Here is a 21488-nt window from a genome sequence, read left to right as displayed (position 1 = left end):
ATTAACATATTCTTTTTTTCACAGAAAAATAAAATGAAGAATAAAAATATGTCATGTGGTAATGACAGTTACTTAAATTTAATTTAACTATAAACCTTCTAAAAGTGTGTAATAGATCTGCCCTGCTTTGAGATTGGCACAGTCTATTTAGTATTTATAGGGATTTCAATATCAAAATGAAATTTAGCTGTCAACAATATAGAGCCTAGTCAGATTAAAAGGATGTTCAGGCTGGCCTGTCTCTGTACAAAAGCAAGTCACTTCCGGTTTTAACGGGTGTACTCAGTTCCACTGTATGAAACATTATAAAATAATAAGAAAACAGGCCAATCGAATTTTTGTTACGAATATACATCGTGGAATTTAATTTATAAATAAATACAATTCTTGACAACTGCATTTGGGGCTCATTGCTTGAGAAAGTGCATTTGTGTATACATACGGCATGTTATGAGTTTTGTACCCCGCTAAAGAGTTAATATTTTATTTTCCTATTATCTCCATCGTCTATTTGACAAATAGTTTTCTAAGATGTTCCCAAATTAAACAAAATGAACTGTCTGTGGTTCATTTACTTTAGTATGACTTAAATTGAAAAAGAGTATGCTACAGCTATAGTAATGAGATAATTCAGTTATACAGTATTTCCTATCAAAATATATGCATTATAGAATAGAGTAAAACAAAATCCCTAGATAAAGCCCATACGGCAAATTTAAAATGATGCATGCTCAGTTTAAATGAGCCTGTACATGTACGGTACTGTTGTCATTGAGGAATATTGGACCAAAAAGCTCTTAAATGGTAAGAACGTAAAGCACCAAAAAACATGCACTGTCAACAAAAATGTCGTGAGGAACGATCCTCAAGGTTTGAAATTATAACATCGTTGATAAAATTTTACGGGTTGGAAGTTTCTTTCTAACAAGAGTCATAAACCGTTCCTATTAACTGATAGCAGAAGTTTTCACCGATACCCAGCTGAATTTCATCAAATAGGATTGTTCATTTTCTATTTTGGAAGTGCCAAGTATCGCATTTGTTATATGAAGATGAAAATGTAAAGTATGTCAGCCAAACGTGCAGATCCTGGTTAGACTATACGGATGTGCAGGCTGGCCTGGCTCTATACTAGTGACAATGGCTTATCATTTAAGGTTCCAGCATTGAGTAATCCGTTGTGATATAATTCAAATTAACAGCAAGTAGTCTCACTGAATGAACGAAAATTTATATGTCACCGTAACATATTATTTACCCCATTTAACCACGTGAAAAAATCACTTAAAGCTTCCTTTATCATGTTGATTCCAAGTAGTACCTTTAGAGGACGCACTTTTCTCACTTAGAAGACGCACTATTCTCAAGGAAAATAAGAACTATAAGAAATGAAAGAAACATAATACTTGTATTTATGGATTTTCCCCTTAGCTATACTTTGTCTAATGAACAATATTATCTTTATGAAGTAGGTAATTCTTAATGAGGAAAATTACCAGCTTAAGAAACAGAGTGTTAAATAGCATATTTAATCTTCTTCATTAGCCGTGTGTATTTTAAAAGCGAATTACTGTAAGAAATTACAAGATAAAAGAATAATGTCAGGAAGAACGAATGAAGGGAAAAAGAAAACTGAAAATGTATTAAATCCTTTTTACTTTAAATCAGCACGTTTTTAGATTCATAACATTTCTCAGTAAAGGTGCATCTTGTAATATATAGCCGAGAAAGCATCGCAGTACAAGAATATCATGTAAGTTTAAACCGTCATACAGTTACAGTTTGAACACAAGTCTGATATTAAATGATTATTATAAAACATATTCTTGATCAATAAAAAGGTAAAATATACTTATATATCTAACATATCTGATCTGATTCAACTACCGCATTAAGGTGGAAAATCAATTGTTTACATTCAATGTGTTTATATATCACACACATTCCAGAGTGGTCGTACGGTCATAATCAGTATCGTTTAATTAGCAACCATTCAATCACGGGGGAGGAAGTGTTACACGAAGGATGGAGTTCTTATGATAACTTGTCTGGAGTTCTTATGATAACTGTCACTGAGTTCCTGGAAAACGTTACGGATTTCTGTGGAAAACTTTTCTATATACTTGGAGAACTCGCCTAAAAAAAGGTTATTTTTAACTTTAAATGGGGAGTTTGAGGTGCTAAATTAAACTTTGATAATTAAGCTTGCCCTACATATTGTATTATGTTTTAGAAAAAAATCTTTTAGTCCATATTTCGTCGCCGTTTAAAAAAATCTTGAAGTTTTGAGAAAAATTACCAAATTACTAGTTAATTCGTACATATTGACCTTTTCATTTATGATCTTTTTCGTTGCTATACATAATCACTTAATTATAGTGGTGAGTTGCAAACATAAAGCCCTGGCTAATAAATGTATACCCGATTTTTCAAATGTTACGGAGTTCTTGTGATAACTCAAAATATGTCCTGGAGTTCTTATGATAACTTTTGTTACTGCAAGTGTGTTTCTTGTGCTTAATTACGGCACGTTTAAGCGTATTTTATTAGTCAGTAAGTGTGTAAATCATTATGAAGCATAGTACGCTTATCATTTGCACAAAAATTTGGTTATATAACGTTGGTTTTAATCGTGTTTTAGTTCCTAATTAAATTTGTGCGAAATCATATTTACATTATAAAATTCAACGAATGCACTAATTGTTTCTGTGTATACTTATCGTCAACAAAAGTTTTATGTCATAAGTTTCCGCAAAATGCAACACTGAGGCCATGTGGCAAAATTAAAACACGATCATTCAATATATCTGGAGAAGACATGAAATTGCTTTGGTGTACAGTCTACATAGGATAAAGAGGTGCTAAGCTATCTTCAAGAACGGCCGCCTCCGTGGTCGAGGGGTTTGAGTCGTGACTTCTAATCCAGTTACCTCTCTGGCGTGGGTTCGTTGGGTTTGAGTCAATGACTTCTAATCCAGTTACCTCTCTGGTGTGGGTTCGATCCCCGGGAACACATAGGTACCCTCAAAGCACGACATATGCTTTTATTTGCGTTAATCGTTAAGTATGTATGTAATATTTCTTACTTTTATGTAAATATTACATACTTAGCGATTAACACATAAAAGTATATGTCGTGCTTTGAGGGTACCTATGTGTATAAAAATGAGAGGGTACCTGTGCTATGAAAATTCAAATGAAGAGAGGTAGCCCTTGCCGCTGCAAAACCGAAAGTAGGGTGTTTCTATGAATTTTTCATTTATTTTTGACAATTTACTGCCATTTGTCCGAAGATGATATGTATATGAACATATTAAATATGTGTGATGCATATATAATCAAGCCATATAGGTTCATTTCAGCCCGAAAAATATATCGAGGTGATGGGCGATGCAAGACATGTCGATTTTTTGTAGCTTATTGTCAATTTGCAGTACACGAAAAACGTGCACATGACAAATCAGGACATAAATAAAACATTCTAGTGTTCCGTGGTATACATCTTTTCTACGTGTCATACCTCCTTTCCTTATTACAATGAAATTTTACTGGATTGTTATCCATCGCTGATTTGGTTTTAGCAGAGAATGACCTGTGCATGTTCGAAGAGGGTACCGTTTGATCAGATTTCGCAAAGAGGGTCCGATATGGATATGCACCGTGTAGCTGGGCTTCCCTCAAGAAGCGGCTAAGTAAATTGTATCATTATATACCATGTATCGTATATAACCTGGATATCCTTCACACCCATGCACCCGAAATGTATGATCTTTTTATGCATAAAAATCAACCGATTACTACCGATCTCTTCGACAGATTTGCACGTGCCCTACGGGTTCAAGCGAAAGAAGTTCGACAATATTTTTTGTAATAAATTACAGCAAAAGTTGTTGCAAAATTTCCACTAGGACTCCAACTTTGATAAGAAAAATGTATGCAGTAATTTTCCGAAATATGGAAATTGCTGTACGTCACGTGATGCTACATTGGATTTAATAGAGTCGATAAACGGCATGAACCTTGCGGTGACTCACATATCTTATTGAAGACTTACTTTCTATCGTCATATCATTGTCATAGAACTTTATACGTTTCTATGACAAAAACTGATACCTTTTAGAAATTGAAATACCCGTTGAAACATAAAGACGACACCCACCTCATTAAATTTTGATAAAGGTAGTGCATACTACCTCTTATTTTGCTGAAAACCATTTACATGCATACCGATAGCATAGTTACTTAATGTTCTCTAAAACTGCCAGGAATAATGTATATATGACAAAATCATGATTCAAAGTGTATTTTTATCCTGTAAGTAAATGCTCTACATCAAGTATGTTTACAGTCATTCCAATAAAATATATAAAAAAACACACACACACAAAGACCAAAACAAACACAAAAAACACAAGAAACGGAGGTAAGAAAAATATCTCTTGAACTGAAAAACACGATCAAAACCAACGTTATATAACCAAATTTTTGTGCAAATGATAAGCGTACTATGCTTCATAATGATTTACACACTTATTGTCTAATAAAATACGCTTAAACGCGCCGTGATTAAGCACAATAACACACTGGCAGTAACAAAAGTTATCATAAGAACTCCAGGACATATTTTGAGTTATCGCAAGAACTCCGTAACATTTGAAAAATCGGGTATAAATTTATTAGCCAGGGCTTTATGTTTGCAACTCTCCATAATAATTAGGTAATTAAGTATAGCAACGAAGAAGATCACAAATGAAAACGTCAATATGTACGAATTAGCAAGTAATTTGGTAATTTTTCTCAAAACTTGCAGATTTTTTTTTAAAAGGCGACAAAATATGGACTAAAAGATTTTTCTGAAACAAAATACAATATGTAGGGCAAGCTTAATTATCAAAGTTTAATTTAGCACCCCAAACTCCCCATTTAAAGTTAAAAATAACCATTTTTAGGCGAGTTCTCCAAGTATATAGAAAAGTTTTCCACAGAAATCCGTAACGTTTTCCAGGAACTCAGTGACAGTTATCATAAGAACTCCAAACAAGTTATCATAAGAACTCCATCCTTCGTGTAACACTTCCTCCCCCGTGTCAATACTGCAAATTAACCAAGAACCAATAAAAAACAAAGAGTTCACAAGAATACTAAAATATATTTACCGAGGCATGTAAATAGCTTTTCCATGTAACCGGATTTAGCCCGTTGACTGTTGTATTTAACTCTTCAGACAAACTGATACAGAGTTGATACGGCTATGACGAGAACATTAGAAAATGTCACCAATTATACTTCTGAAGATCTGTCAGAATTAGAAATTAAAAGACTTAATTATCCACGCTGGGGACACACTATTTTCGCAGTGTTGCTTCTTTTTGTGGAATTATTTGGATTTACAGAGATTTGTTTTATTCTTTTCACGTTTTTCAAGACGAAACACCTTCGCTCCGCAACAAACATTTTTGTAATCGCTCTATGTGTGGCTGACCTTTGTATGCTCATTTTAGGATGTCCATTTTCAGTTATTTCTGCATTTAATGGACAATGGGCTTTTAGTAAAGCCGTTTGTGTGCTTTCTGGATTTATAGTATATTTCCTAGGACTAACTCAGCTCTACCTGTTAGTGGCCATCAGTGTGGATAGATACATTGTGATAACAAAACCGCTTCAGTCAGCCCTTATTACAAAACGAGTTGCTGTACTTTCTTGTATAGGATGTTATGTAGGTGGATTTTTCTGGGCAGTCCTTCCCCTGGCTGGATGGTCTCAGTATGGATTAGAGGCCCCCGGAGTTTTCTGCGGACTAGATATTGAAAATACACAGTTCTCTTACTCACTAACAATATTTTTCACTTGCTTTCTTTTCCCGTTTATCATTATGTGTTTTTGCTATTACAGAATTTATTCAACGGTAAGAACAATTTTTATACCTATTCTTATTGCTGGTGTTAAGTCCTAAGCGAAAGTACCTATAAATTTTCGGTTTTGCACGATTAAAGATAAAAAAATGAAGTATGTTACGAAAATTTTCGAAAGTTTACGTGAGGGCCGAAGAAGTCACCATATTTGGATCGGCAATTTTGAGACACGGGCTCTTTTCCTGGTTGAAACTGCTTACACATTATTATCTATATATACATGTATGTTTAATTATTCACAATACATGTATATGCACTGACAGTTACTCTTTTTGAAGTTCTTTTCTGTCGACAAATTATCTAAATTAATCGTTATGACGGTACAATACGATAAAGATAGTCTCTGTATATGTTATTATTCCTTGCACTTTCAACAATAACATCGCAGAAATGAACAATTTATTGATTAATTGATTGAGTAATTGAACTTATCTACAGTTTCCCCTCTAACGACATCGTCATTGTTAGGAGTTATATACGGATAAATTGTCTTCGATTTTAACATAAGATAAATGACATTGATTTTACAATGTTCAACAGGGCAATATCCCCATGCGTCTATTTTTTCTATGATGCTTTAAGGTATCTTGTTAAAGAGAACATAAATGGTTGCGATTAATCGCAGATTGGTCAGATAATTTTTTTCAATTTAGAACACAATTAATTGATAATAAAATGAGAATCTGAATGAATTCCCGGTTTCGATAGTTCTGTCTTTTGTATCTTTTAGAATACGAAAACTAACAAGCCAATAGACAAACTGAGAGAACAAAATAATGTCCAAGTATAGGATTTTTTGGAATGGTTTCTATGTAACAAATTGCTTTATTGTATTTTAAGCCCAATTAGTTAATTGTTGTAACTTTCATCGATAAAAGTTACAACAATTAACTATTTGGGCTTAAAATCCAATAGGCAGGTATAATAGTAATATATAGTTTATATCTATAACAAAACATGAAATTTTAGAAAGAAAGTATTTGTACAAGTAATGTTAATGATCTGAAATGTGATCAAAACTAGCGCACTGACCAATACAAGAGAGTACAAAGCTCGACGAAATTAATTTTTAATCACTTAACCTTTCTTTTCCTGTTTCAACAATTTTCAAATGTATTAATTTAGAAATAGCATTTCATATTATTTCACAATCTATATTAATGTATATTAAAGACAATCAAAGATAATGTAATTAACATTATTTATGATCGCTAATGAAACTGCTATTTTATTGTTTATAATAGCTCGAATTCGCTTTTCTTTCGATTATCTATTTTTATTAATATTGGCATATAGTGGTGTCGATTAGTAATAGAAAGAACATCGAAACACGAGGCTATCTGATTTGTACGAGGGGGCGTAGCCCCGAGTATAGATCAGATTGCCGTGTGTTTTGATATTCTTTCTCTTTTGTATCATCGTCAAACATAAATACACGTTCCCTGATCCCACAATATGAAACCCCCCAAAAAGTTACCACTGAACGAGCATCTGAATATGACATTTCCATCGCTATCCCTTTGTCTGTCGTCACAATATGTAAACCCCGGACAAAATGAAGCAATCAATGGACATGCTCTGGAGTGCCGGTAACTTATATTGTGCATGTATATGTATAAGATTTAACCCTGTCACATTTTCAACAGAAATGTCCCCGAACTATGATACAATTCATATATAAAGCATCATATATATCGTCAATATCTTTTATAACCTGAAATTCCCCTTGTGGCTGATGGTTTGCCTTTAAGGACTGAGGCATTAGAATTGATGTTTATTCCTGCATGATCTTAAGAAGCGACTAAATGGTTTTGAATGACTGAAATCTATGCACATGTTAACCCCAGCAGGTGGTTTTGACGCCTGGTGTTGCTTTAAATCTATGACACCCGAGGTTAGCCAAAATCATGTTTCCTGTTTCGGCGCCATATGACCATATAGCAATTGTGTTGCTATGCCGTAAAACAAACATTAACAACATGAACAATTACTAGTTTTTATACATTTACTTTATCACAGCGTATACGAGGGTTGTCCAAAAGATTCGTGCACTGCAGTTATTGTCGCGAGAGTAATTGTTAGAAAAACATTAATTATATATCACTTGAAGGGGAGATATATCTCAAATAAGAAAACAAAAGAAAAAAATTGGTTACCGGCATGTCGTTAAAACGAATCGCCATACAGTAACCTTGGTAACGTAATACCGGCGCACGGCAAAAAATTGGGTTAGTTCATACTTTGATGCATCACGGTATTCTGTAAACACTACATATTAACGTTAAAATTCAGGTAAAAGTGTGTGTACGTATTCCTAACGTCACTAGAAAATATGACATCATTTGCCCTATTGTAACAGTCGTAAACAAACATTTGTGTGTGGTCGTCAATACTGTAATTACGTGAAAATTTCAGTCGCTAAACGTCTGGAAATACGGACGATCATTAAATTTGGTGCAAATACAGGTAAAACACCAATAGATACCTACAAAGAACTTAAAAGGGCAAGCGGGACAAGTTCAGTGTCACAAAGGCTGGTTTATAAATGGCACAAACGTTCACTAGAAAAGGGAGAGAGTCGGTAGACGATGACAACCGGTCAGGCAGACGACCGTCCGTAATGGCGGCGCATGTGACGAGGGATGTCCAATATATTCCTGCACTGGTGGAATATGTTACATGTACGTTGCATAAAAACAATAAATACTACACAATACTTTGCATCAATCATTCTTCAGTAAAACAAATTATAACATAAAAAGCAAATACATTGTACCACTTTATAAGCAACAAACTAATAATACAATTACAGTAATGAACTAACCCACTTTTTTGTCGTGCGCCGGTATTACGTTACTAAGGTAACTCAATGATCATTCTTTTACACGACACGCCGGCTACCTGGCTTTTTCTTTTGTCTTCTTATTTGAGACAAATTTCTCCTTCAAGAGATATAAAATTCATTTGTTTATATTAATAACTCTCACGACAATAACTGCAGTGCACGCATTTTTTGGACATCCCTCGTAATAATAAAGTAATAAATAAGTGCATCTTTGCAGAATAAAACTCAAACATCATTTTTTTAAGCTTTTAAGCTTACTACTCAATCCGTACTATTTATTATTTGTCAGTTATCATGTAAATGTAATACTTATAAATAAAATATTGTTTAAACTAAACATCGATTTCTTGAATCCTCTGTCCACTACGCTACTTGGACTTACTCTATAACCACTTTTATTGTATTGTATTGTAAAAAATGCAGAAAGAAATAATTAAATATGTTGTGCGAAGTTTTGGCTGTTTTTTTTATTTGGTTCTTAATGAAAGTATATCTAAAGAAGGTTATTCAGAGTCTAAATTTTGGTCCGGATGTATATCAGACATTTCTGAAGCGCCATATGGTGACTTTCAAGCTTTACTGGTTGAGGAAGACTTCAGTGTATCTCCATGATATCAGAACAAATACCTCAGTAATAGTGACGACCTTTCTGTAGCCATCTAGATAAGAAACAATTAAAAACAATGTTTAATTTTGATTTACGGCGATGCATGGGAATTGCCGTAAGTGGGATATTTGAGGTATTTTTTTTATCAGGGTGATAATCTTTATATCGAAAAGTAAACATGCAAATTATCCGTGCTTTGGTTTTTTAAACATATATTACAACAAAACATACAAACAATGTGCTGTATAACATTTCGTTTTTTTCCAGATCCGAAACATTAACAAAACAACAGTGTGGGATATTACTAGCAGAGTTGCAAGAAAAAACTTGAGACTTGAGAAGAAGATGATGAGAACTTGTATACTAATGTGCTGTATGTATTTTTGTGAAAAGTGTGTATGCTTCCCTATATTAGCAGGTCATACCGGTACCTGACAGATGCTTTACACATTTCTTTCACTACAATACATATCAAAAAAGATACTTTCATTTATTTTTTCACAAAGAAATAAAGAAAAATATTCAATGAAAATAAGTTTTTTACATCAGATGTTAGTAGAAGTTTTTTTTACGATAAATTAGTATTTTACACTGTAACATGTCCCCAAATTCGTTCGTAAGAATCTGAATGACACCATACCCATTGTATAAAGTAGTGGTGTGTTTAACATTTGTTTGTTATTTCATCATTATTTGTACATACAAAAAGAAATATTCATTTTCAGATTAGCATTTTCTCTTGCAACTATTTCTAGCAATGCCTATATGTGCATTTTTCAAGAGAAAATTGACAGTTACCAGAGAAACACATACAGGTCTTTTTTTCAAATTCTGTTGCAAAAAAATGAAAGCTTGTAATGCCATCATATTATTATAAGTTATAAAGATGTATTTTGATTTTCAGGCTCCTTCTGGATATGCTGGTTCCCGTATGCTTTAGTCTTCTTTTGGCAAGTGTTATTTGGCGTCGACTCATTACCGTTAGTGTTAACAGAAATACCAGCCCTAGCTGCTAAATCACAAGGTGTTCTAAACCCCCTTATCTATGGTGCAACGAATAAAATGTTTCGCCAGTCGTTTTATAACAGTTTACCATGTAAAAGACTACGTGAAATTCTCATGAAAAGGGAAGAGGAGAAAACACACAATTCAGAAGAATCAGGAACTGAAGATGGGCCGGAAAGAGAGGTAAATATTTGAATACACTTTTAAAAATTTGTTTCTGTTTTAAAAATGTGTTCATGAAAACGAATATTAAAAAAATACCATCAACGACTCATAATGCTTTAATTCTTACTATATTTTGTACCTAAATATGTTATAATCGAAAATTCATTTGATGATGATGGAATACTATTACTTGACTTTTCCCACTTTTGTTATATATTATTACATTATGATGAATATGTGCACTCATGTGACAACATTGTATTACAATGGTGGAGTTAAACACCGCTTTTGTGAGATGAAGTAAACCGATATCGAATAAGTTATTATATGTTATTTAGATATGATATTATATAAATTTACATTGAATAATCATAAACAGGTAAAAATGCACGCATATTTAACGTATGTTTTGGCACGCCATATGTTTTCCATCTGTAAAACAATGTGTTTTATATGTGTTGAAAAGCATATGTTAAAGAACATAATGTTTTTCATATGTATAATATGTTAAACAAGGACTATATGAAAAACATCTGTAAAAAAACATATCTTGAACCTTTGGTTTTCACATGTTTTTCTTATGAATAAGTTTTCATATGTATAATTTATGGATTATATATATTTATGGATTATATATATTGCAAGTTTTGCGCTCACTGAACAGTCTCAATTATGTTCTTCATGGTTGTACAGTGATTCTTAAAAGATTCATGGTTCATGCATTTATTATCTTTAACGGTAAGCAGACGGACCATAGTATTTAGAGGTTATAACATAATACATTTGATCCGTGTCACGACAAAACCAACATAATGGGTTTGCGACTAGCATGGATCCAGACCAGCCTGCGCATCCGCGCAGTCTGATCAGGATCATTGTTGTTCGCTATCAGTTTCTCTACTTGCTATAGGGTTTGTAAGCAAACAGCATGGATCCTGATCAGACTGCGCGGATGCGCAGACTGGTCTGGATCCATGCTGGTCGCAAACCCATTATGTTGGTTTTGTTTTGACGCGGCTCATTTAATCTGTTGATATTATAGGTCACGACGCTGAAGAACACTAACAATGCAGTCAATCCAAACGCAGTGGGTCCAGCTGAATCGGCTGATAGTAAAGCACCGACTAACTCAGAATGTTAGAAAACATAATTATGGACGGATCGGTTTCACTCGGTCATTGCAGTTGAAACTTTTTCAACAAAATGTGAAGAAGTGTTTATAGGACATTATCGGGATATTGGCCATTATCGAAATATATCTGTAATTTTAGTTGAGTAAACAGAATTTATTATAAAGTTATACTGAAAGGCATATTTTCTCTCAAAAAGTTCTGTCTGTATTTTTCACTAGATATATTCTTTATTAAAGGAACTCCACTGAGGTTCAACTTGTTATAAACATAAAATTTGAATTTCTTATATAGATCGACTACTGTAGGCAATTAAAACAGAAAGATATGCAAAAATAAAAAAAGATTCAGAAATAAATTGCAAATTGTACTTTTATGCTATTCTTAGCCCGATCGGGGTGAAAGATGTTGTGAAAAAACAGAATAAGTGACTGGGCTGAAATTTAGAACACAAGTTATTAGTCCAGCCCTTCATCAAATGAAATATTGATATCGAAAAATCACTTCCAGTCAGATTATGTAAAACTACCTCAGTCGAGTGCCTTTAACACTGAAACAGTTAGAACACCCATTCTCATAGAAACAAAACTTAACTGGAAAAAGTCAGTAAATTGTGGTTAATCTTTCAATATATAATATTGTTTATTCTTAAACCATGTACATGTACATTTGTATTTTTCTTTATCATAACTTAAATTATCAATCAATTGAATGATTCATAAAATCTAATTTGTAACTTTGAATAATTCTATTACTAAACACGAATAACAAAATAAATAAAATGTTTCAAAGTTGATTATATATTAATACCATAATATGTACATTTTTTCTCAATTATTGTACATATTTATTGTTTTTATCTTATATAGATAAAATGAAACATGCTATTGATGTTGTTGTTGTTGGGTTTTCTTCGAATTGCATGTTTATGTGTAATAATAATCAATAAATTTGAGAGTTGGTCTGTGTTTATTAATTATTGTAACCAAAATAAGTGACAAACATTCATTTTGGAAAAAAGCTTATTTATCTGTAAAATATTTGTTCTGTTCTGTAACGATATCAAACATGTACTCTAAAACCCGGGAGAGACCGGACAATAAACGTATGATACTATTCGCCGGTCACTAGTAAACCCCGGTCAAAATAGACCGGGAGAAACCGGGAATTACCGATAGGAGTACATCCCTCTATGAATAGATTTTCGGACTTTCATAATGTTTAGGTCATCAACTCATCATTCTATTTACACCTTTCGGATACATGTACAACAATAACATACCATAAAACCCACTGTGTACTACAAAATGATAAATAAAAAACCCCGAAGAGCGCGATTTATTGACGGAAAAGGTTATTTCATTTGAAAATGTTTGCATTGCGAAATTCTCCAGTTCGCCATTCATTGTACATATCGCGACATTTCATTTTTAATTAATAATAATCAAGCACCCTCATACCGAACGGAATGATTGGCTTTTATTATGACCGACTAAAAGGCTCGAGAAGTTGATTTCGCCCTTTCTCATTCCAGAAGGGGCGTCGCGCTTCGGTACCATTTATCAAAGCTATGAATCTGCGTTTTACTGATTGAACATACGGTACATGTTCTTTTGTTTGTTCTCTCTTTTACTTGTCAGTCAGTTTTTAATCTTCCATACCAACATTTAGTAATACATTTACCCTTCATTTCTTGATTCTTTAAATTGTATTTGCATTGATGATAAGAATGTTTCTGACACATCCATAATAGATGCCCCTACAAACCTGTATTATAGTTTGAAATTATTTTTGTCCAATAGGATTGCAGTCTTTCAAATGAATCGTAACACATTTGTTTGGTAAATCGGCAAAGTGTTAAACAGTCAATTCACTAGACTGTATATAAAAAAAATTAAAACAATAAGCTGGTTAAAGTTTATTAGTACGTATTTACAAAAATAAAATGGCCTGACCAATTTATTTTTGTAAATACCTTCTTATAAACTTTAACCTATACAATAATTAACAATTGTGTACTGTTGCTGCTTATGACCTTTTTTCGACAAAAAACAACTACTCTCCCATGTGCTTTGTTTCATTCTGAATGGAATGATGTTAGAAATGCTATTAATTTTATTAAATGTCGACCAAACTTTTTTTACTATCAAATTTGACTGAACATACAGATCAAAACTGGAGGAAAAATGTATTCATACAGTTGACTGCTGAAACAGGGAGTATGAACACTCATGATTTTGTAACTATGAAATCCGTAAATTAACACAGATTCAGTTAATTGTATCGGCATTCTAATGCTGTTTGTTCAGATAAAATGACCGGATTATTTTGAATTCCCCAGACAATTTTATATACACAAATAATAACAATGTTACTTTCTACTTACTAAATGTACGCGATGCACTAACAAACTAATATAATATTATTGTGCCAACACGTACAAATGGTCTGTTTATGAACTAAATAACCATATACCATCTTAAACTGGATGTAATACTTAATTATATGGACATTCAATTTTCTCCATGTTTTCCCTGTAAATGTAAGAATATAAATCAATAACAAGAATCATAATTATCTGATGCTTGTTAGAGATGTTCGATTTTTACAATACAATTAATTAAGTAAATGAATTCAAGTATAACGTTAAAGGGAAAGACAAGTTTAGAATAAAAACTTGATTTCAGAAAAAGAATACTATAAATAATAAATCTGCAAATTTTCTGCCGCCAAATAATAATATTAAACGAATGATAACAAAATTTAAATCGCTAAATCACCGATTTCTACAAATCAGTAGGCGCGGCCATGTTTGTGTATTTGCCGTATAAAAACAGGTGCGCGTGATGTCATTTCCCCACATCTTTATCTTTATGATAAATCTAGTTGAATCGTAGCGAAATATTAATATAATAAAGTATTGACCAGACAATTTAATTTTCACAGGAGGTGTAGAGGAGATTTTTTTATGGTTCAAAATACGTAACAATATCAAAAAAAAAAAAAAAATAAAGAAAGAAACAAATAAAAAAATCAACGTCTACCGGTCGCATCACTTCAGGCCAGTGATGCCCGTTACTCCAAAAAATGCTATGTTCATTAAAGTATCATCTTAATGTTATTAAACAATATTTCACAGATTTAATAAATACACATGTTATTATTTAACAAAGTTTCACAATCAAATAATGCAATTAAATAAACAAACGCACCAACCACGGACTTTAATTGACAAGGATCGGACACTTCCGATGGGGCTTTAAATCGGGCCGCGCGCATGCGCGAGATCTTCTCACCGGAAGAAGATGAAATAATGGCGTAGACCGAGGATGTCATGTGTAAACATTTGATAATAAAACTCGGTTTTTGCTGTTGATTGCGTTGTTTATACAACTTTGGTACACACTATTTGTCAAGTAAGTATTATTGAATATGTTTACATTAAGTATTTATTTTATTTAGCTCCTAAAACAATCAAACTGCCGTGAAACTTAGTATTGTAATTTTGCTTATCGTAACGGTAAAATTATTCAAGATGGCGGTGAACACGAACGAAAATAAGCTGATTTTGCTGCCCAAATATGACGAAACAGGAATTTATTTTATGTTTAAATTGTAATGTTTATACTAACATAGTATTGATTTGTGCAGTCAGATAAATGGTTTTCTTAGAATATGGCTGTAGAAGATTTCAGGACTTTACACCTCCTGGACGTTTCACCTTTGGTCTTTTCACCTCCTGGACGTTTCACCTTTGGTCTTTACACCTCCTTTTTTATTGTTTACTGTATTGATTAATATCAGTAAACTTGTTTTAGATACCTTAGTTGTTACACCTTAATTGGATTATATTGAGTGATAATTGAGATAACTCAATATCACATAAATTTGCATAATAGACATTGTTTATAATGCTTGATTCAAAATTCTTTCACACTTCTAATTGTTCTTATCTGTTATATAAAAACATATTTTAATTAATCAATATTTTTTATGATATTTAATTTTTGGATAACAAAAAAATGAAATAATACATACATGCAGACTTATAGCTGATAATTCTTTCAGAACTCATATTTATAATTATTTTTCCAGGGAAATTTCACTATATTTATGTCAAAAAAAGCTTCTTTATATCATGAATGTAATTGTTTGCAAGTATGTGTTATATTATATATAATATTATAACACATAATGGTATTTATTTCATATATTTATCAAATTTAAAACATGGAGGTGAAAAGACTAGGGTTTTGAAGGTGAAACGTCCAGGGGTGAAACATCCAGGAGGTGTAAAGTCCAAACACCCTGTAGAATACCGCAACATTAGATTTAAATCACCCCTCGTTCAAGTGACATAATTGACAAAGATCGATGTAAACTGATGATCATATTATAAAAAGAAAGCAATAAATAAAAGTAAAAATCAATAAAGAAAATAGAAAGAAACGAAAAGAAAAAAAAAAAAACAACAAAACAAAACAACAACAACACCCCGTCCCCCTCCAAACCCCCCCCCAAAACAACAACAACAATGCAATTGTATAATCATACAGCATTTAATTATATATGAAAAGTTATGCTCTGCCCGATATCCTAAGTGATCGGATTTTAATATCATCATCATCATCATCATCATCATCATCATCATCATCATCAACAACAACATTAACAACAACAACAACATCGTCATCATCAACATCATCATCATAAACAACATCAACAGCAAGAAATAAAGCCACAAAACAGCGGTATAAAACAAGTAAAAGGAAATTCCCTGTAGATTATTTCTGTATGAAACTTGAAAAAATGGACCTAAAGAAAAGTTTGATGAACTTCGGGTAAAGTATTACTTTTAATAAAGGAATCTTTCTAGCCGTGTTATGCATATTTTTGATGCTTTGTAACAATGATATTTATTGGTTGCTTAAGCATAAAATAAGCTCAAATTTGATATTTTAAAATTTTGATTTATTGCTACACAGTTGTATTTTGGTCAATATAAAATAAACATGTTCTGACTTTAAAGGAATAGGAATGGATGGATTGATGTCTGTCTTATATAAATATTCATCATTTAAAAAGAGGTACCATGACAGTTTTTCTGTTGACATCAACCCTATAAGTGAGAAATTCGTGTTTTAAGACACTAATTTTTACTTGAGAAATAAGTTCATGGGCGCCGCCATTTTGGCGTTCTGTCATTCTCGCGAGACAGACGAGACCGAGATTGTGACGTGTTATACCCACTTCCGGTATAGGTATACACGCTGGTACAACTAAAATATATCTTGATGAAGAACTTATTAATGTTATTGCGTACATTATACATTATTTATGAAAACATCATATGGAACTGAATTGCTTTAATTAATTAATTGAAGACGCCGCGACATTAATTATCATTTGTCCGATTTTCAAGCTTGCTGATGATCCCACCACATGATTTAAGCAATGACTGCTTAATTTTCAAAGATAAACCATCAATTTAATTTGGGTACTATGAGAAACTTCTTCAAATTAACGATATTATATCCTTTTATTTTGTACTTAATTTTCGCTAGACAAGCTGTCCGAATAGGGTACATCGCCGGTCATGTATCTTTTTTTCAGCGTAAAATATCAACTAAATCCAATATGCAGAGATCTGCTGAGGACGCGATTTTCCGCCATTGACGCTAAAATGAGAATGGCGCAGGAAAATCGGCAGCCAGACTTATATCGTATGAAAACAAAACTGTCCGTTAGGTTATTTAGGCGCCCAGTCAACTGGTACCAACAGCAACAGGTTGCCCATTCCCCTGTTATTACGCATATTCTCGGGTTTATAGTTTAAACATAGTTTATTTCGAACAAATTCACAATATATATACAGACAATAATGTACACAATACAAACATAATATGCTGAAAAAGGATTGGGTCCGAAAGCTGAGCTTATAAAGGCCTTTCTCCTTATAGATTTACAATGCATAAAATACGGTATGACAGTATATGTGACTTGCTTGAAATATATCTGATTTTACATTGTTTTTTAAGAAGTTAAAGTCAAAATTGTTTCTAACATTTAGTTATAATGTAAAGCAAAAATTAATACAAAAAAATGAAAATGAGAATACAAGACTGCATCATTTGTTATATAAAATTAAAGGAAATAACGTAAATTAAGATAGAAAGAAATGAAGTAAGAAACTTTCAGCAAAAAATAGAAAAGAAGAAGAAATAAATTAAATGTGGATCATTCGGATAGTTTCGGCGATTTAGATGGGAAGTATTATTGATTTGAGCTGATGTGAATATGCTTTAAGAGAATCTCCTGCTTTCTCGGATGTATGTATGAACGGCTTCAAACAGTCTTCTGTTTGCATCATCACTAATGTTTTGGGTCTCCATTTTAAAATAACTTTTTGGAGAGTTTGCTGAACAAATAGTAGATAGAGTGTTAAGAAAAGAGGCCCTGCTGTCAGCATAGCGGGTGACATTCAAAGAAAAAGTGGTAATTACTTTCCACTATGCCACACTGACAAAGTGGAGATGGAGAAATATTTTTCTTAAAATAGATGCTGATTTAGTGAACTACATCAGTACGAAAGTCGAGCATGAAAGATCTGCCATTTTCTATCGCCTTTCATAAAATAAATAGGACAACTAGAGCTGCTTCGTCTCAAATGGGATTTTGAAAGCAAATCAGTGAACGTAAATTTTGCAACTTCAGTTGGAAGGGCGTTCCATTTATTCAGAGCAGTTGGAAAGAAAAGCATTTTGATAAAAGAGTAGTTCGTGTTCGAATAGTCTGAATATTTGTAGCATTGCGTAGATCGTACCTTGAATTTTCGCCTACAGTAGGTGGAAGTAAAGAAACAAGTAATTAATCTGGTGTTAAGCCATTTTTCATTTTATAAAGTAAGATAAGCATATGATTATTTCTTCGAGATTCTAAGGATTCCCAAGGAACTTCACTATGGAGTTTGTCCTAAATGATACAAGTTTTGTAGCACCGCACACAATACGAGACGCTTCCATTTGAATTTTGTCAAGCTCAAGTTTCTCATATTGTGTGCAGTTTAGATAGACAACATCGGCGTATTTCAAAAGCGGTCGGATGAAAGTTAAATTATATCACTTCAAGAAGATCTACGGTCAAGTTGAAACTTCAATTTCCTCAATGTGTGTATCCTCTTCCAGGCTCGTTCGGTAATATAGTTAATGTGACAATGCCAAGAGCAATCGTCTGAAAGGGGGTGGATGCCAAGATGTTTGTGACTGTTTTACAGTTTTTTATTGTTTGGTTATGCATTAGAAGTGAAGAGTGAAAAGGGTTTTATTTCTTTTACGAGAGATAACCATAGATTCAGACTTCGATGGATTGAAAGTAACTAGCCATTTTTCAGCCCAAGCTGATATCTTGTCTATATCAGATTGAAGTGTTTCAGACAGCAGAAGCAGGGTTTTGTCAACAAATAATATGTAAAACTTGTATCGTCAGCAAAAAAGATTGATTTTAGAGCCTATTTTTCCAACGATGTTCATTGATGAAAACAAGAAAATAGTAGCGGCCCAAGGATGGAGCCTCCAGAGATTGGGGTACTCCAGCCTTTACTATCGACCAGTCTGATTGGGACCCCAGTTAGGATTTAACCGCTGGTGCCTGTTTACTTAGATAGTCAGAAAACCAGTTAAAAGTAGACAACCGTCCTATTCCAGCAGCTTTCAGCTTAAGAGAAGACCTTTGTGCCCAGACTTTATCAAACGCTTTTACTTAATGTCAAAGAACACAGCTCTAACTTCTAATCCGTCATCTAAAGCTTTACAGAATGTGTTGTACAAGTACGTTAACCTGGTTTACCGTTGAGTCACCTGGTCTGAAGCCTGACTGTACGGAAGAAAAGAAAGTTATTTTCTTGAAGAAAAATTAAAAAGATACTTAAATATAATACGTTCAAAAACCTTTTCTATGCAGCACAACAGGGAAATCGGACGATAGTTATTTGGAACAGATGGATCACCTTTTTTTAAAGACAGCACACACATTTGCCTTTTTCCATGTAAATGGTATTTTACAAGTCAGAAGAGACTGATTGAACAACGAACATAGAGGAAATTTAATAACTGAAGCAGTTTCCCGCAATATTCGGTTTACTGACCCCCATCAGGACCTGAAGCTTTGTTTGTTTTAAGTGACAGCAGAGCGTCTTTCAACATCCTGAGGAGAGATAGAAATGGAACAAAGTGTGTTTATAGGCCTATTACAATCATAAAATGAAGTTCTTTATCAGAATTATTTAGCGACGACTGGCTACAGAAAAAAGTCATTCAAAAGGTCAGATTTCAATTTTGAATCAAAAACAAGGTTCACCGTTGATTGGGTTTTTAAGTGGAGGAATGCTTTGTTTATCATGGGAGAGATAAAGTATTTTGATTAGTTTCCACCGTCCTTCTGTGTAGTACAGTCTGACTTGAGAGACTCTTGCCATTTGTAAGAAAAGGTTATGTTTAGCCGTGCGTAATAAGTGTAACGATTTTATTACGGAGTTGTCTAAATTTTGGTACCAATGGTGCGAGTTCTGTGAGTATTTGGCTCTGTGATAATATTTTTTCCGCTTATGTATTAGTTTCTTTATTTCTGTTGTTAATCCACGGAGCATCGTTAGGCTTAACAGTTACTTGCCTCGTTGGGATGAATGATTTAGATAGTTCTAGGAGTTTGTTTTGTAAATGAGGAAGTATAAATATTGAATGTCATCTGTTTTTTCAAAACTGATTCCATTCGGTGTTACTAATGTGTTTCGGAAAGAGAGACATAGTCTCCTTGATCGTACAGCCATACAAGTCGTTGGAATAATGATTTGGTTTTGTGGTTTCTTGAAAGAGAATAGAGAGTAATATAGGGCAGTGAATCTCTGATTTGGTCAAGGATCGGCTCTCCAACTCCCGATGGAAAAATTACTCTGTGGCTACAGGATAACAAGAAATAGATCCAGTAATGAACTAGAAGATTCGGTGAAATTGTGTTGGTTCTGAAATAATTGTTCTAGATTTAAACTGCTGGCATATAGAATTAGTTTGCCGGCCATTTGTGGTTAGAAAGTCCCATTGAAAATTAAAAGTCTCCTGTAACACAAATTATATCAGATATCCCAGTGTCAAGTGCCTGACTGAGTGAGAATTCTATTAAGTTAGTATAGTTGGAGTCCTGAGTTTGGGAGGTCGATAGAAAAACAGCAAACAGGATACGTTTGGAATGTGAAGGCATCAAGGTTTTCAATCCAAATACACTCAAGACCATTGGTTCAAGATCAGATCTTCTTATGTAGTGTAAAGTATTTCTTAAATAAACAATTACACCACCATAAGAATTCTCTATTCTATCCCTTCCTCTTCAGGCGCATGGATGGAAAATTGTTAAGTGCTATTTCATTGCAAGGAGTATTTGAGCTAAGCCACGTTTCACTGAAAGCAAGGACATCAAACATACCAAACTCGGCTTCTAAGATATCTATCTGTTAAAAGGAGGCTTTGAACATTATACTGTAATATTGAAAGGCATCTACTGTTCTCAATCAATTCTGATATTGTACTTGATACTGAAGAAAATGAAGATGAACTAGTGGTTGACGAATCCGGAACCAGGGTTAAGATGGACGTCGCCAGCTCTCAGAATGAGGCAAAATACCCAAGGACACAAACGGCAAATGAAAGAGCAATCATAAGAAATTTGGTGAAAGTTGAATTACGGAGTAGAGTTGGAACCTGGTAACAATATGTTTTTGTGGGTACATAATATTGTGTTTCGCTTGGATTCAATAAGATGAGCAAGCACACCAA

At 33.3% G+C, this 21488-nt stretch overlaps 1 protein-coding gene across 1 annotated transcript; it reads left to right on the top strand.

Moving 5' to 3' along the window:
* The first annotated feature begins 2339 nt into the window (after positions 1 to 2339).
* LOC132759019 (rhodopsin-like) lies at positions 2340 to 11675 on the top strand. Its single transcript, XM_060750743.1, has 7 exons — positions 2340 to 2385; positions 2909 to 2919; positions 4301 to 4314; positions 5239 to 5905; positions 9632 to 9737; positions 10269 to 10552; positions 11577 to 11675. Exons 1-7 carry the CDS (start codon positions 2340 to 2342, stop codon positions 11673 to 11675), a joined length of 1227 nt encoding a protein of 408 aa, XP_060606726.1.
* The last annotated feature ends 9813 nt before the right edge of the window (positions 11676 to 21488 follow it).

This window comes from Ruditapes philippinarum, unplaced genomic scaffold (assembly GCF_026571515.1).
Source record: "Ruditapes philippinarum isolate M1 unplaced genomic scaffold, ASM2657151v2 ctg3315_1_1_1_1, whole genome shotgun sequence".
Classification (NCBI taxonomy): domain Eukaryota; kingdom Metazoa; phylum Mollusca; class Bivalvia; order Venerida; family Veneridae; genus Ruditapes; species Ruditapes philippinarum.
The sequence above is the reverse complement of the archived record's forward strand: the minus strand, read 5'-3'. Positions and strand labels throughout refer to the sequence as shown.